This window comes from Thamnophis elegans, chromosome 10, assembly GCF_009769535.1.
Source record: "Thamnophis elegans isolate rThaEle1 chromosome 10, rThaEle1.pri, whole genome shotgun sequence".
In the NCBI taxonomy this organism is placed as follows: Eukaryota; Metazoa; Chordata; class Lepidosauria; order Squamata; family Colubridae; genus Thamnophis; species Thamnophis elegans.
Genome location: NC_045550.1, coordinates 65,631,672 through 65,644,707, shown reverse-complemented (window position 1 = coordinate 65,644,707; position 13,036 = coordinate 65,631,672). Strand labels below are relative to the sequence as shown.

The following is a 13,036-nucleotide window of genomic DNA, read 5'->3' as shown; positions in this document are numbered from 1 at the left end:
ATGTTGATGGTAGTCTGATTTGCTTCTTGGTAGTTCCTTGATTAGGGAATTGTTTTTCTGCTTGATCCTTTGCCTGGTGTTAATCCCCGCTTATCTGGATGTGGGCTGCTGGAGAGGCTGTCCTTTTGTTTCCTTCTTAGCTTTTTTATTGTCTGTTTTGAATGGTTTTTAAATATGGTTTATTTTTGTGTGTCGGTCGATGGCTGATTTGTCTGAATACCAAGCTCCCAGGAATTTGCTATTTGCTACAATCCAATTTACTTTTGGATGTAGCTTGTTCTAGGACGCTCACACTTTCCCAGATAAACTGTGATCGAGTCGGTCCTTGCATTGCGTTATTAAGGATCTTCATCATTTTTTCAGACTGCTAGTTGATGTTCATAGATGCTCTCTGCCAGTCTTCTGCCCCTCTGTCCTACACAGTGGCTGTTGCAGTCCTTACACTGTCTGTTGTAGGTGACACCTGTTGTTTTTTTTCTCCTCCTTGGGCTACCGAGCAGTAGTGGGATTCAGAAAGTTTTACTACTGGCTCTGTGGGCATGGCATGGCTTGGTGGGTGTGGCAGGGGAAGGATACTATAAAATCTCCACTCCCTCTCCACCAGAGGTGGGTTCCTACCAGTTCACACCTATTCGGTAGAACCGGTTCGTCAAATCTACCGAACCGGTTAGAAGAGGTTCCACCAGTGGCCCCGGAAAGCAGGCCACACCTACAGAAGAGGTTCCAAATTTTTTTGAAACCCACCACTGGTCCTTGGATAGGATTATTCTACACTATCATGCTCCTATTTATAAAACTCAGTGCCTCTGTGAAAGGTAAGGATGACTACTGCGTTTGTGGTGCAATCAGAACATTGCGTGTGTTGAAGTTGTTTTAATGCAAACCAAAGATGCCTTTCAAAAAACAAGTTTACATCGTATTCTTATGCATGCCAGTGCTGTGTGTCAGGTAATTTAAGGTGGTTCTGACAAGTGTCGTCGGCATCTTCATATCCGGTCACATGGGCGGCAAGCCACTCCCATCCGGTCACATGGGCGGCAAGCCACTCCCACGAAGGAGGACACACCCACAGAGTAGGTTTGAACAATTTTTGAAACCCACCACTGCTCTCCACCCCATTAACCTGCTTTCCAGCTCCCTTCTCCTGCGTAGGGCAACAATAGAAGAGCCAGCTGATCAGTTGGGACTCGGCAATTGCACAATTGTTCCATTATATTTTTCAGTGACTGAACTGTCCTGCATCTCCCCATCCCACTCAAGTTTGGCTCATTCCTGTCCCTGGATAGGGAAGGAGTTGTCCTTTGGCAGGTCATTTTCTTTCATTAAGGGTAATTTAATCCAAGATATGGAAAAATGGAGAGGGAACGTGAAATATACTTACAATGGGAAACTATTGAGATTTAAAGACAGAATCACAAATTGGGGGCTTGTAAGGATGTATAATTATATAAATATAATGATGAGAATGGCTGGGAATTCTAACCAGATGTACATCTCGGCCAAAATTGGGCTGGAGTGTTTGTGTGTGTGTGTTTAAAAACACAATGACTATATATGTATACTTTTTTGTTCTATTTCTTAAAAAAAAAGAAGATATACGTTAAAATTAAATATGTATATTGAAAAGGAATTATAAATATCAACATAAAATGGAACTTGCTCAAAAGCTGAAATACACCAAGTAAATGAGATGAAGAGTGTGGGAGAGAGGAGGGAGGTAAAGGGAAGAAGGGAGGGATAGGAGAGAAGGCAGGGGAAGGAAGAGGAAGAGAGAAAGGAGGAGTGGAAAGGGGGGAGAGGAGAAGGAGAAAGGAAGGGGAAGTAGAGGAGAGAAAAGGATGACAGAGGGAAGAAAGGAGGGAGGGAGGGAGAGGAGAGAGGGAGAAGAAAGTAATAGATAAAGTATAAATATGGTGTATGGAGAGCAGAGGAGCCAATAATTGTATTTGGGAGTTGATGGTAAGGTGAATTGATGTAAACATTTAATAATACAATATGATGTTGGCTATGTAATAGTATACATGTGATTATATGCTATGTAAATGGAAAAATGGAAAACTTAATATGCAAAGGAAGGGGATAACCCCTTGTCTCCCTTCCTCCCTTCCTTCCTCTTCCTGGCCCGGCTTAAGTTTACGATGCTTCTTTGGCTGACGGTCCCTCTGTACTTGGCGGGCCTAGCTTTGACTTGGCCCTACCTCCTTGCTGTCATTGCACTTGGCTTCGGTCCTCTTTTATCCTCACGGGCTCTTTGGGCAGCCACGATGGAGAAATCCGGTAAATAAAACAGCATAATAGGATTGGGTCAAGTTTGCAAGGGCACAAGCTCTTCGCTGTTTCTTCACTTCGCTTCTTCTCCTTGAATCCAGTGGGGAATTTCCCGAAGTACCGTATTTTTCAAACTATAAGATGCACCGATGTATAAGACGGACCAAGATTTTGAAGAGGAAAGTAAGAAAAAAAAGTTTTTGCCTTCCCTCAACCCCCAACAGCCCTCTACAGGCATCAGCAGGGCTGGGGGAAGGCAAAAAAGCCTCAATTTTTGCGAAAAATGGTTGGTTTTTCGCAAAAAATGGGATGCGAGGGCAGGGCTTTGGAAGGCAAAAAATGGCTGTATTCAGTGTATAAGACGCACCAACATTTCCGCGATCTTTTAGGGGTGGGTGGGTGACAAGGTGCGTCTTATACTCCGAAAAATACCGTAATGGAATTAGGAAAACTTCAGTGAAGAAACTGTTCCTTCTCATTGCTCCATCCAAACTAAGGGATTTGTTTTCCTGTAACCCTGTTTTCCTTCCTTACCTCCATCAGTGATCCATTCGCAGGACTGATTGTTATGCAGTTACTCCTCAGTTTACAACAGTTCATTTAGTGACCGTTCAAAGTTACAACGGCACTGAAAAAAGTAACTTATGACCGACCATTGCAGTATCCCCATGGTTACATGATCAAAATCCAGATGCTGGGCAACTGACTCAAATTTACGACGGCTGCATTGTCCCAGAGTCACAAGATCTCCTTTTGCGATGTTCTGACAAGCAACGTCAAGGGGGAAGCCGGGTTCGCTTAACAATCGTGTTACTACTTGAACAACTGCAACAATTCACTTAACAAACGCGGCGAGAAAAGTCGTAAAATGGGGCAAAACTCACTTAACAAATGTCTCACTTAGCAACATAAATTTTGGGCTCAATTGTGGTCGTAAATCAAGGACTACCTGTATAGAAGGTTTCTTTTTTTGTTGTTTTCAGCTGTCTTTTTTAGTTTTTAAAAATGTTACTTTACTTTCCGGACTTTATATAACCATACACAGCTGATCACAATTTACCATATTTTTGGAGTATAAGATGCACCAAGATTTTGAAGAGGCAGATTAAAAAAAAAAGTTTTTGAACTCTGCAGACCTCCCGTTTTTCGCTAAAACAGGCCCGTTTTTTTTCTTTTCCAAAAAAAGGCATGAATAGCCTTTAGGAGGTTTCTAGAGTGCTGGGGGGGGGGGGGGGCAAAATTGAGCAAAAAACGGCCTGTTTCTCACTCCTTTCTGCCCTCCCCCAGCCCCCAGGAGCACTCTGGAAGCCTCCTAAAGGCTCTGCATAGCCATTTTGGTGAAGGGGGCGGGGTTTCGGGAAGCAAAAAATGCTGTATTCAGTGTATAAGACACACCCAGATTTTCAGCCTCTTTTTTTGAGGGAAAAAGGTGTGTCTTATACTCTGAAAAATACGGTAGATGCTTGGCAAGTGGCATGCATTTATCAAACGATTGTATTTTAGACTTGTCACATGGAAACCCACCTCCCTTGAGAAGTCCTTAAAGTTGCACAACGTTGAAGAAAAGAGCAGAAGAAGACAACCCAACAACCATGTGGATGGACCTAATTAGAGCAGTGATGGGTTTGAGCCTAGTAATTTACGTCTCAGGTGAAACTTCTGGATTAATCTGTTCTAGAGGTCCGCGTACAGGAAATCCTTGATTTAAGACCACAGTTGAGCCCAACATTTCCATTGCTAAACAAGACAGGTGTTATGTGAGTTTTGCCCCATTTTATGACCTTTCTTTCCACAGGGGTAATGTGAATCACTGCAGTTGTCAAGTTAGCAACCCAGTGGTTAAGTGAATCCAGCTTCCCCGTTGGCCCAGAAGGTTGCAAAAGGGGATCACAGCACTCTGGGACACCACAACAGGCCTAAATACATGCCAGTTGCCAAGCCTCCAAATTCGATCACGTGACCATTGGGATGGTGCAACGGTAGTGGTGGGATTCAGCCAGTTCGCACCTATTCGGGAGAACTGGTTGGTAACTTTCTAAGCAGTTCAGAAAAACGGTTGTTGGAAGAAATCTCATTTTGTTTTTTCCACTTTACATGGCTAATCCTGTAAGGAAGGCAGGAAGGCAACATTCTGGTGTTGTTTCTAGCCTAATCTTTATTGCCCTGCTTACAGAAACTGCCTCTCTAGTTAACCCTTATTACATTGTCACAACTAAGGTGAAGCACCCATCAACGTGAGTGATGTTGAGTTGGCCATGCCCACCCAGTAACATGACCACCAAGCCCCACCTAACCTGCTGGGCAGAGAACCGGTGGTTAAATTATTTGAATCCCACCACTGTGCAATGGTCACAAGCAGCTGTGGGATTCCAAATCTTTTCCTACTAATTCTATGAGAGTGCGCTTCAAGCACGCTTTGTGCGCAAGCACACCTAACACACTCAAAGACCACCCTTGGCATCAGCGCTGGTGAGCTGAGCTGTTGTTTAGCTCAGGTGAGGCACAGTGATCCACACTGCCGCACAAATCAGCTGAGCTAAAAGAAACCAAGGGAATATAGGACAGGGAAGGGCTGGGGTGGAAGGGCAGGGCCAACCAGAGGTGTTATTTGCCGGCTCTCCAAACTACCGTATTTTTCGGAGTATAAGATGAACCTGAGTATAAGACGCACCAAGATTTTGAAGAGGCAAATTGTTAAAAAAGACCTCTCCAAAACGGCCTGTTTTTCGTGAAGAGTACTCCTGGGAACTGGGGGGCAAAAACGAGCAAAAAACCTATCCAATTTTCGCTCATTTTTGCCCTCCCCAGTTTCCAGGAGCACTCTGAAAGCCTCCTAAAGACTAAGCACGGCCATTTTTGCAAAGGGGGCAGGGTTCCGGGAGGCCATAAATTCTGTATTCAGTGCATAAGACGCACCCAGATTTCCCCCTTCTTTTTTGAGGGAAAAAGGTGCGTCCTACTCCAAAAAATACAGTCCTCAAAATTTCCCCTTCTGGTTCGCCCGAACCAGCTGAATACCACTTCTGGTTGTAAGTGTGAAAAATGGACAGTGTCGTCGTCACTGTGAGCAGTCACTAAACGAATGGTTGCGAGCTGAAGACTACTACTTCTATTGTTTTCCCCCTGCTATCCTGTTGTGTAACACCAACGTGTAAAGGCATCAATACAATCCCTTTTCTTCAATGACCAACACCTACAAATCCAGGTCCTGAACTCCCTTCAAAGGCCAGATGGATGTTTTGCTCACGTTGGTTGGCAAGGAGACATCATTGAACCACTGTCCACTGGCCCGGATGAAAACATAGCCGTAAGCCTAAAAGGGCTGCCCGTCCCTGAGCTGGGAGAGACCACAATTTCATGGTACATCAAATGCTTTGCTTGCATGCAGACACTGCCTACTCCCAATTCGGGGGAAACAAGGACAGGGAAGGGAGGAGGCAATGAGCACACCTTCCCAGCCTGAGAATTTAGGAAGTCCTTACCTGTGGACCTACCTTACCTTATGCAATAGCTCAGTGGCTAAGACGCTGAGCTTGTCGATCAGAAAGGTTGGCATTTTGGGGGTTTGAATCCCTAGCACCGCGTAACAGAGTGAGCTCCCGTTACTTGTCCCAGCTTCTGCCAACTTAGCAGTTCAAAAGCACTTAAAAAATGCTAGTAGAAAAATAGGAACCACCTTTGGTAGGAAGGTAGAAGCATTCCATGCGCCTTTGGCATTTAGTCATGCCGGTCACATGACCATGGAGACGTCTTCGGAAAGCGCTGGCTCTTTGGCTTTGAAACGGAGTTGGGAACGACTAGCACCATGATGGTGAAACTATGGATGGCACATGGAGTCATTTGTTAGGGCCCATGAGGCGTTGCCCTGTCAGCTCCAGCGCAAACTGATTTCGGCCTTTATTTTCGGCTGTTTTTTGCCCTCCGTAGGCTTCCCTAAAGCCTCTGGAGGGTGAAAAACAACAGAAGTTGGAAAGTCTGGTTTGTCCGTTGGGCCGTTTTTCTCCCTCCGGAGGCTTCAGGGGGAGTTTTTCACCCTCCCCAGGCTCCTAGAAAGCCTCTGGAGCCTGGGGAGGGCGAAAAATGGGTCCATTGCACACCAAAAGTGGGGGAAGGGTGGGGGTCACACGCATAGAATTATGCCCACGCACAATCCCCCTGCGCTCCCCCTCCTTTTGGCACATGATGGGGAAAAGGTTAACCATCACTGGACTAGCACATATGTGCAAGAGTAACCTTTACCTTTTAACCTTGATTACGTTTGTGGTGACCTACAGTATAGCATGTTGGGTGAAGCCAGCTATGTGGGAACACTCATAATTTGGTGAGTTAAGTTGCGACGAACCCAGAAATCCCCTGAAGGGTGATGGTGTGTGAAGCAGTCATTAAATCTCAAACCAGGAGAGGCCGTCTCTGATACAGATAGCCCTCCTAGCATTTTCCCATTGAAAAAATCTTGCCTCTCCCTTTGGCTGAATGAGAGATTTAAACATTCCTCCCGCGTCTTGTCTTCAGGGTGGCTCCTGTGCTTATGTAAAGCAATGCCCAGCTGTGCCCAGGATACAAGATCAGTGTGCCAGGATAAAAGAGAGATCCAAGAACAGGGGGCTTGCACAGCACCCAGGCAGGAGGTGCTGCCCCATAACAAGCGCAGGGCGCCTTTAATCCTGTTAGCCCTTCGCATGCAGGGTGGATTTGATACCATCTTTTAAATTTCATATTACTGTGCTTCCACGGATTGTTTTTATCGTTTCATTCCTTGCTATTGTTATTTTTTATATTTGTTCTTTTGTTTGTTGTATTGTTAAGCTGTCCAGAATAGCCTCACTGTGAGATAGGTGGCAAATAAATTTAATAAATTTCTCTCTCTCTTTTTTCTCTTCTCTTCTCTCTCCTCTCAATTCTCTCTACTTCTCTTCCCTCTTTTCTCTCTCCTCCTTTCTTTTCTTTCTCCTCTTTCCCTCCACTCTCTCTCCCCCCTCCCTTTCTCCCTGTATTCCTTTCTCTCTCAATTCTCTCTCCTTTCAATTCTCTCTACTCTTCCCTCTTTTCTCTCTCCTCTCTTTCTCTTTTCTTTCTCCTCTCTTTCCATTCTCTTCTCTCTCCCCTCTCTTCCTTTCTCTCTCTATTCTTTTCTCTCTCCTCTCAATTCTCCCTACTTCTTTTCTCTCTCCTCCTCTCCTCTTTTCTTTCTCCTATCTTTCTCTCCACTATCTCTTCTCTCTCCCCTCTCCTCTTTTCCCTCTTTTTTCTCTCCTCTCCTCCTCTCCTCCTCTCTTTCTCTTTTCTTTCTCCTATCTTTCTCTCCACTATCTCCTCTCTCTCCCCTCTCCTCTTTTCCCTCTTTTTTCTCTCCTCTCCTCCTCTCCTCCTCTCTTTCTCTTTTCTTTCTCTCCACTATCTCCTCTCTCCTCTTTTCCCTCTTTTTTCTCTCCTCTCCTCCTCTCTTCCTCTCTTTCTCTTTTCTTTCTCTCCACTCTCCTCTCTCTCCCCCTCTCCTCTTTTCCCTCTTTTTTCTCTCCTCTCCTCCTCTCTTTATCTTTTCTTTCTCCTCTCTTTCTCTCCACTATCTCCTCTCTCTCCCCTCTCCTCTTTTCCCTCTCTTCTCTCTCCTCTCAATTCTCTCTACTTCTCTTCCCTCTTTCCCCCCTCCTCTCTTTCTCTCTCTTTTCTTTCTTCTCTCTTTCTCTCCACTGTCTTCTCTCCCCCCCTCGCCTCCTTTCGCCCTCTATTCTCTTCTCTTCTTTCTCTCTCTCTCCTCTCTCTCACTCTCCTGGAATTGTCGAATGCAGAGTGCCTCAGTTCTTATCCCTGACCCAGCCTCTCCTACAGGCTGTTGAGCATTCAATCCTCACCTGCCCCAGTGAGGGTCCTTCAGGAGTAAAATTGGGGGCGGGGGTGTGTGTGTCCCCCAGGCTGGCTGCGCTAGCAGAACCCCCCCCCCCCACAGAGAGCAAAAGGAGAGGAAGGCACCAGCCAGCCAAATGTTGGCGTTGGAGACCCTGCAGCCTTGGCCTTAGCATGCCGATCACGCCCAGCCCGTGGCCGTAAGTGCCTTTGACTTTGGATAAAGCCAAGCAAGCAAATTGATGTTCTTTTCCATCCTATTAGGAGGCGTTTAGTTCCAGAGAGGAGAAAATGATGATTAAAAGGGTCAGTCCACTCAGCTGCAAAGAAAGCCAGATCTTGGACAACATGTCCGTGTGAGATATCTTGGCTTGCTGTTGTTCACTCGGAAGGTTTTTTTTTGGGGGGGGGGAATGGGAAACTGTGCAAATTGAGCAAAAATGGGAAGTGGGAGGATGGGGGGGGTCTGATCCAGCACCCGTTCCCAGAAAATCAAGGGGAAGCTCGTTACAGATAGTCCTCAACTTACGACGACAATTGAGACCAACATTTCTGCTGCTAAGCGAGGTAGCAAAATGAGTGTTACTCCCATTTTACAACCTTCGCTGTCACGGTCGTTAAGTGAGTCTGGCTTTCCCCCTCGACTTCGTTTGTCAGAAAGGTGGCAAAAGGGGATCACGCGACCCGGGGACACTGCAACCGTCATAAGTAAGAGTCCACTGCCGAGCGTTCCGAATTTTGATCAAGCGACCCTGGAGATGCTTATGCGAAGGTTATACATGTGGGGGGAAAAACAGCCATCAGAAACCTGTAACCTGTTTTCATTGCCGTTGTGATTTCGGCCGGTCACTAAATGAATGGTCGTAAGTCAAGGACTACCCGCACAGGACGGGGGTTGAAGGGCTTGCATTGGAATTATCATGACTTGGTCAGCTGGTGTGGGGATGTCCCTGGCCTAAGGCCACATTTTCTCTTCTGCAGAATTGGGACTTTTCATGGAGGGAAGACATAGAGATGTGTGTGTGTGTGTGTGTGTAGGAAAGAAGAATCTTGCTGCATGACATTAAGTCACCCCTTAAACTTGGTAGACAGATGGGTTACTCCCTGGAAACAAATACTGTGGGGGGTAAGGCACCCATAAAACTCCTCGGGTGGGTGTTCTGTTAAGATACAGCCGGTTGTGCCTTAAAACGGCTTCTACTGTACAACACAGCGGAGTTGCCATGGTAACAGCTTCACAGTACTCCGCAAGGGGGCTCCTTCTGGTAAGGGGGGAAATCCAACATTAGACATTACGTTTGGTATGGGATTATTTTTGGGGACAAATGTATGGATTAGGATAAATAAATACCTGGGCAACAACGCCAGGTTATCAGCTAGTCTTTTTAAAGAGACGATGGGGATTGTGAGGGTTTATTGTTGCGTCTTAAGGAGCAAAGTTCTCGGAGAAGATTACAGATAGTCCTTGATTTACGATAGTTCATTTACTGACCATTCAAAGCAGTGGTAGGTTCCTACCAGTTCAGACCGGTTTGCCCAAACTGGTAGTGGTTTGGCGGCCTGGGTGATTGGAACCGGCAGCGATCCAGGCCTGCCATGCCCTCAAACCGGTTCTCCTACAGTGACGCCATACTGATTTTCATTGCACCAATGTAATTTTTTCCCCATTTTTTAACGTATTGTGCACGCACCGACCTATTTATGTGCAAATGCGGATGCACACATTTTTTTGCACGCACCAAACTGGCAGTAATGCTGGCAGCAAGCGACCCCTGGTTCAAAATTAACAACGGCCCTGAAAAAATCACTTTTTCCAGGGCTGTTGTAACTTCCAATGGTCACTAAATGACCAATTGTAACTCGAGGACTACCTTTAGCCAATTCCACCCTGGGTCCCCGAGTACGTTGTAAATTGTTGTGGCCCAGCAGGTGCCGTTGGAGCTGCCACCAAACTCTGACAGCAAGGGGCCCCCTGAGTCGGCTCTGGAGGATGTGGAGGACCCTGGACAGGGTTCCGACTCTGAGCAGGGCGCAGAGAGGCTGGTTGGCCACCAGGAGGCACCTGAGCCTTGGACCAGTGGGGAGGAGACAAGGGAGAGTGAGCCGGAGGCCAGTAGTGAGTTGTTCCTGGGTGCACGCCATCGAAGAGCTACTAGGCGTCAGGAACAATTACGCAATTACAGGAGGTGATTGTACTCAGCTGGTGGTCATTAGGCTCCTCTCCAGACTATAAAAAGCTACTTGCTACTTGCCCTCTTTGCAGAAGTCAACGCAGGATTGAATGTCAGAGGACAGTACTGGGAGCTTGGCAGGCTGGATTGCTGCCAAGCCTTATCTGTGTTTATTGCTGCCTGAGTTTGTCTGAGTTGCTGCCAAGGTCCTTATCTATTTGTTTTGCTTGGCTTTCAGCCATGAGATTTTGGTGTCTTGCTATTAAAGGACATTCCAATTAAGCTTGTCTCAGCATTCGTTACTGGACGGAGGAGGGGGTCAGAACAGTAAACTATCTCCCTATTTTCTCCCAGGTCGCCCGAGTGCTGCAACCCAGAGGAAAGTTTATCTCCATCACCTTCGCCCAGCCGCATTTCCGCAAGCGTCACTACGCCCAGCGTGCCTACAACTGGTCCATCCAACACCTCAGTTACGGAAGGGACTTCCACTACTTCCTCTACGTCATGAAGAAAGGAGGGGGGTTGACCCCCTCCGACTTGGCTCTGGGGCAGAGCCTCCATCGCCATCCCTCTTCCCTCACCCCAGTGGGCCCCCTACAGGAGCCGGATTGTGAGAACTACCTCTTCAACATTCAACTCTGATCTCTAGGGAAGGAATTCCTCGAAGGAAGGAGCTGTTTGTGGGGCCAACGTCTCAAACGGCCGTGCCAAGATACCTCTGTACAGTGGTGGGATTCAAATAATTCAACAACCGGTTCTCTGCCCTAATGAACAGCTGGGTAGGCGTGGCTCGGTGGTCATATGGCTGGGTGGGCGTGGCCAACTCTATGTCACTCATGTCAATGGGCGCTTCGCCTCAGCTGTTACAATGTCATAAGGGTTAACTGGAGAGGCAGTTTCTGTAAGACGGGCAATAGAGATGAGGCTAGAAACAACACCAGAATGTTTCCTTCCTGCCTTCCTTACAGGATTAGCCCTGTAAAGTGGGGAAAAAACAAAATGAGATTTCTTCCAATAACCCTTTTTCCGAACTGCTTAGAAAGTTAACAACCGGTTCTCCCGAATAGGTGCGAACCGGCTGAATCCCACCACTGCTCCTGTAGGTCAGGAGTATCCAACCTTGGCGACTTTCACGACTGGTGGACTTCAACTCCCAGAATTCCTCAGCCAGTCATGTTGCCAAAGTGTGGGAGCTCTGCTCTAAGCCATTCCTTCTTTCCTTTACATCCTGTCTGGATTTACCAGATATAGTAACAACAGAGCAAAGAGTGGCGCGGTGCCCTAGTGGTGGAGCTCTCGCCTCGCAATCAGGAGTCTGTCAGTTCAATCCTAGGTAGAGGCAGATATTTCTCTCTCTGGGCACGATGAGAATGCGTCTGCTGAATATATAACTCTGCATTGGCAACAGGAAGGGCATCTGGCCAGTCAGCTCCATTCAGTTGCCCAGATTCCACCCCCACAAGGGATTTATGGGCTCATTAAAGGAATATGATGAATTGCAATAGAGCAGGGGTATCCAAAGTTGGGAACTTTAAGACTTGTGGATTTCAACTCCCAGAATTCCCCAGCCAGCCTGGCTGGGGAATTCTGGGAGTTGAAGTCCACAAGTCTTAAAAATTCCCAACTTTGGACACCCCTGCAATAGAGCAAACTCCACCCACACAGAATGGAAAGGAAAGAGGGAGTGGCTTAGAGCAGGGCTGTCCAGCCTTAGCCTCCTAGAATTCTGGGAGTTGAAGTCCACCAGTCATCAAGTCGCCAAGGTTGCTCTTAGGTCACCTGGCGTAATTCCCTGCATTTTTAATACAACCTTTTTTCCCCCCCAATTAAGCCTCTTCTTCAATTGGCAAGGAGGGGCGGGGGGGGGGCTGTTCTCAGGGGAATTGGATGGGAACGCTTTCTGCTGCCAACTTGGTTGCAGAAAATAATTTCTCTTCCCTTCCACCCCACCAAGCTCATCCTCTTGCTCGTATTGTAAAATTGTAAACCAGTTTATGGAAAGCAAGGTAGAGGGGGATTAGAAGCTGAAAAAGTGTGTTGTTTTTTTTAAAAAAAAATCTTGCCATTGTGCTCTGAATCCTTAAGTGTCTTTCAAGGCCCTTTTCGCTCCCCCCTTTCTCTTAACAGACCTTCTGAAAAACAGGAATAAGGACACCATCCAAATCTCGAATGAGAGGCCATCTCAGGGGGTTGGTGCCCAAATTCAACATTATTCTGGTTTTTTTCGGGGAGGGACCCCTCAACCTGTCTTATCAACGATATGTGAAAACTGTCTGAAACCTCTAGAGTCCAGGCGTTTTTTAAATCTTCTACAAAGCGTTAACAAAAATCTACCCTGTTTCCCTGAAAATAAGACCTCCCCGGATAATAAGCCCAATCGGGCCTTTGAACGCATGCGCTAAAATAAGGCCTCCCCCCAAAATAAGCCCCCCTCGAAAATATTTAACCGCATACGCAGCCGGTCCACGCCATTTCCTCCGGTTGCTTGCCGCGCAAACAATGGGAGATGAGAAGGGGAGGGGGGAGGAAAGGGAGGGGGAATATGCCCCGTGCACCCCAGACGCCCTTACCTAACAGCCGCTCCCGCAACCTTAGCCACCGCGTCTCTTGTCTCACGCTAATGGCCGCCGGAAAAAGAGTAGCATGCCCAGCAACACGCAGCACAGCAGAAGCCATGAAGTGACCACTCTCAACGCTGCCTGCACCTCAAAAATAATAAGACTTCCCCGAAAATAAGGCCAAGCGCTTATTTC

General features: G+C 47.0%; 1 protein-coding gene across 1 annotated transcript in view; it reads left to right on the top strand.

The window, feature by feature from the left end:
- The window catches only part of EEF1AKMT4 (EEF1A lysine methyltransferase 4), a 43,911-nt gene extending 32,838 nt beyond the window's left edge, over positions 1-11,073 (top strand). The window contains exon 3 of the mRNA XM_032224812.1: positions 10,638-11,073. Coding sequence (XP_032080703.1) covers positions 10,638-10,925 — 288 coding nt within the window. The 3' untranslated portion in view covers positions 10,926-11,073. The remainder of the gene's footprint in view (positions 1-10,637) is intronic.
- Positions 11,074-13,036: the final 1,963 nt, after the last annotated feature.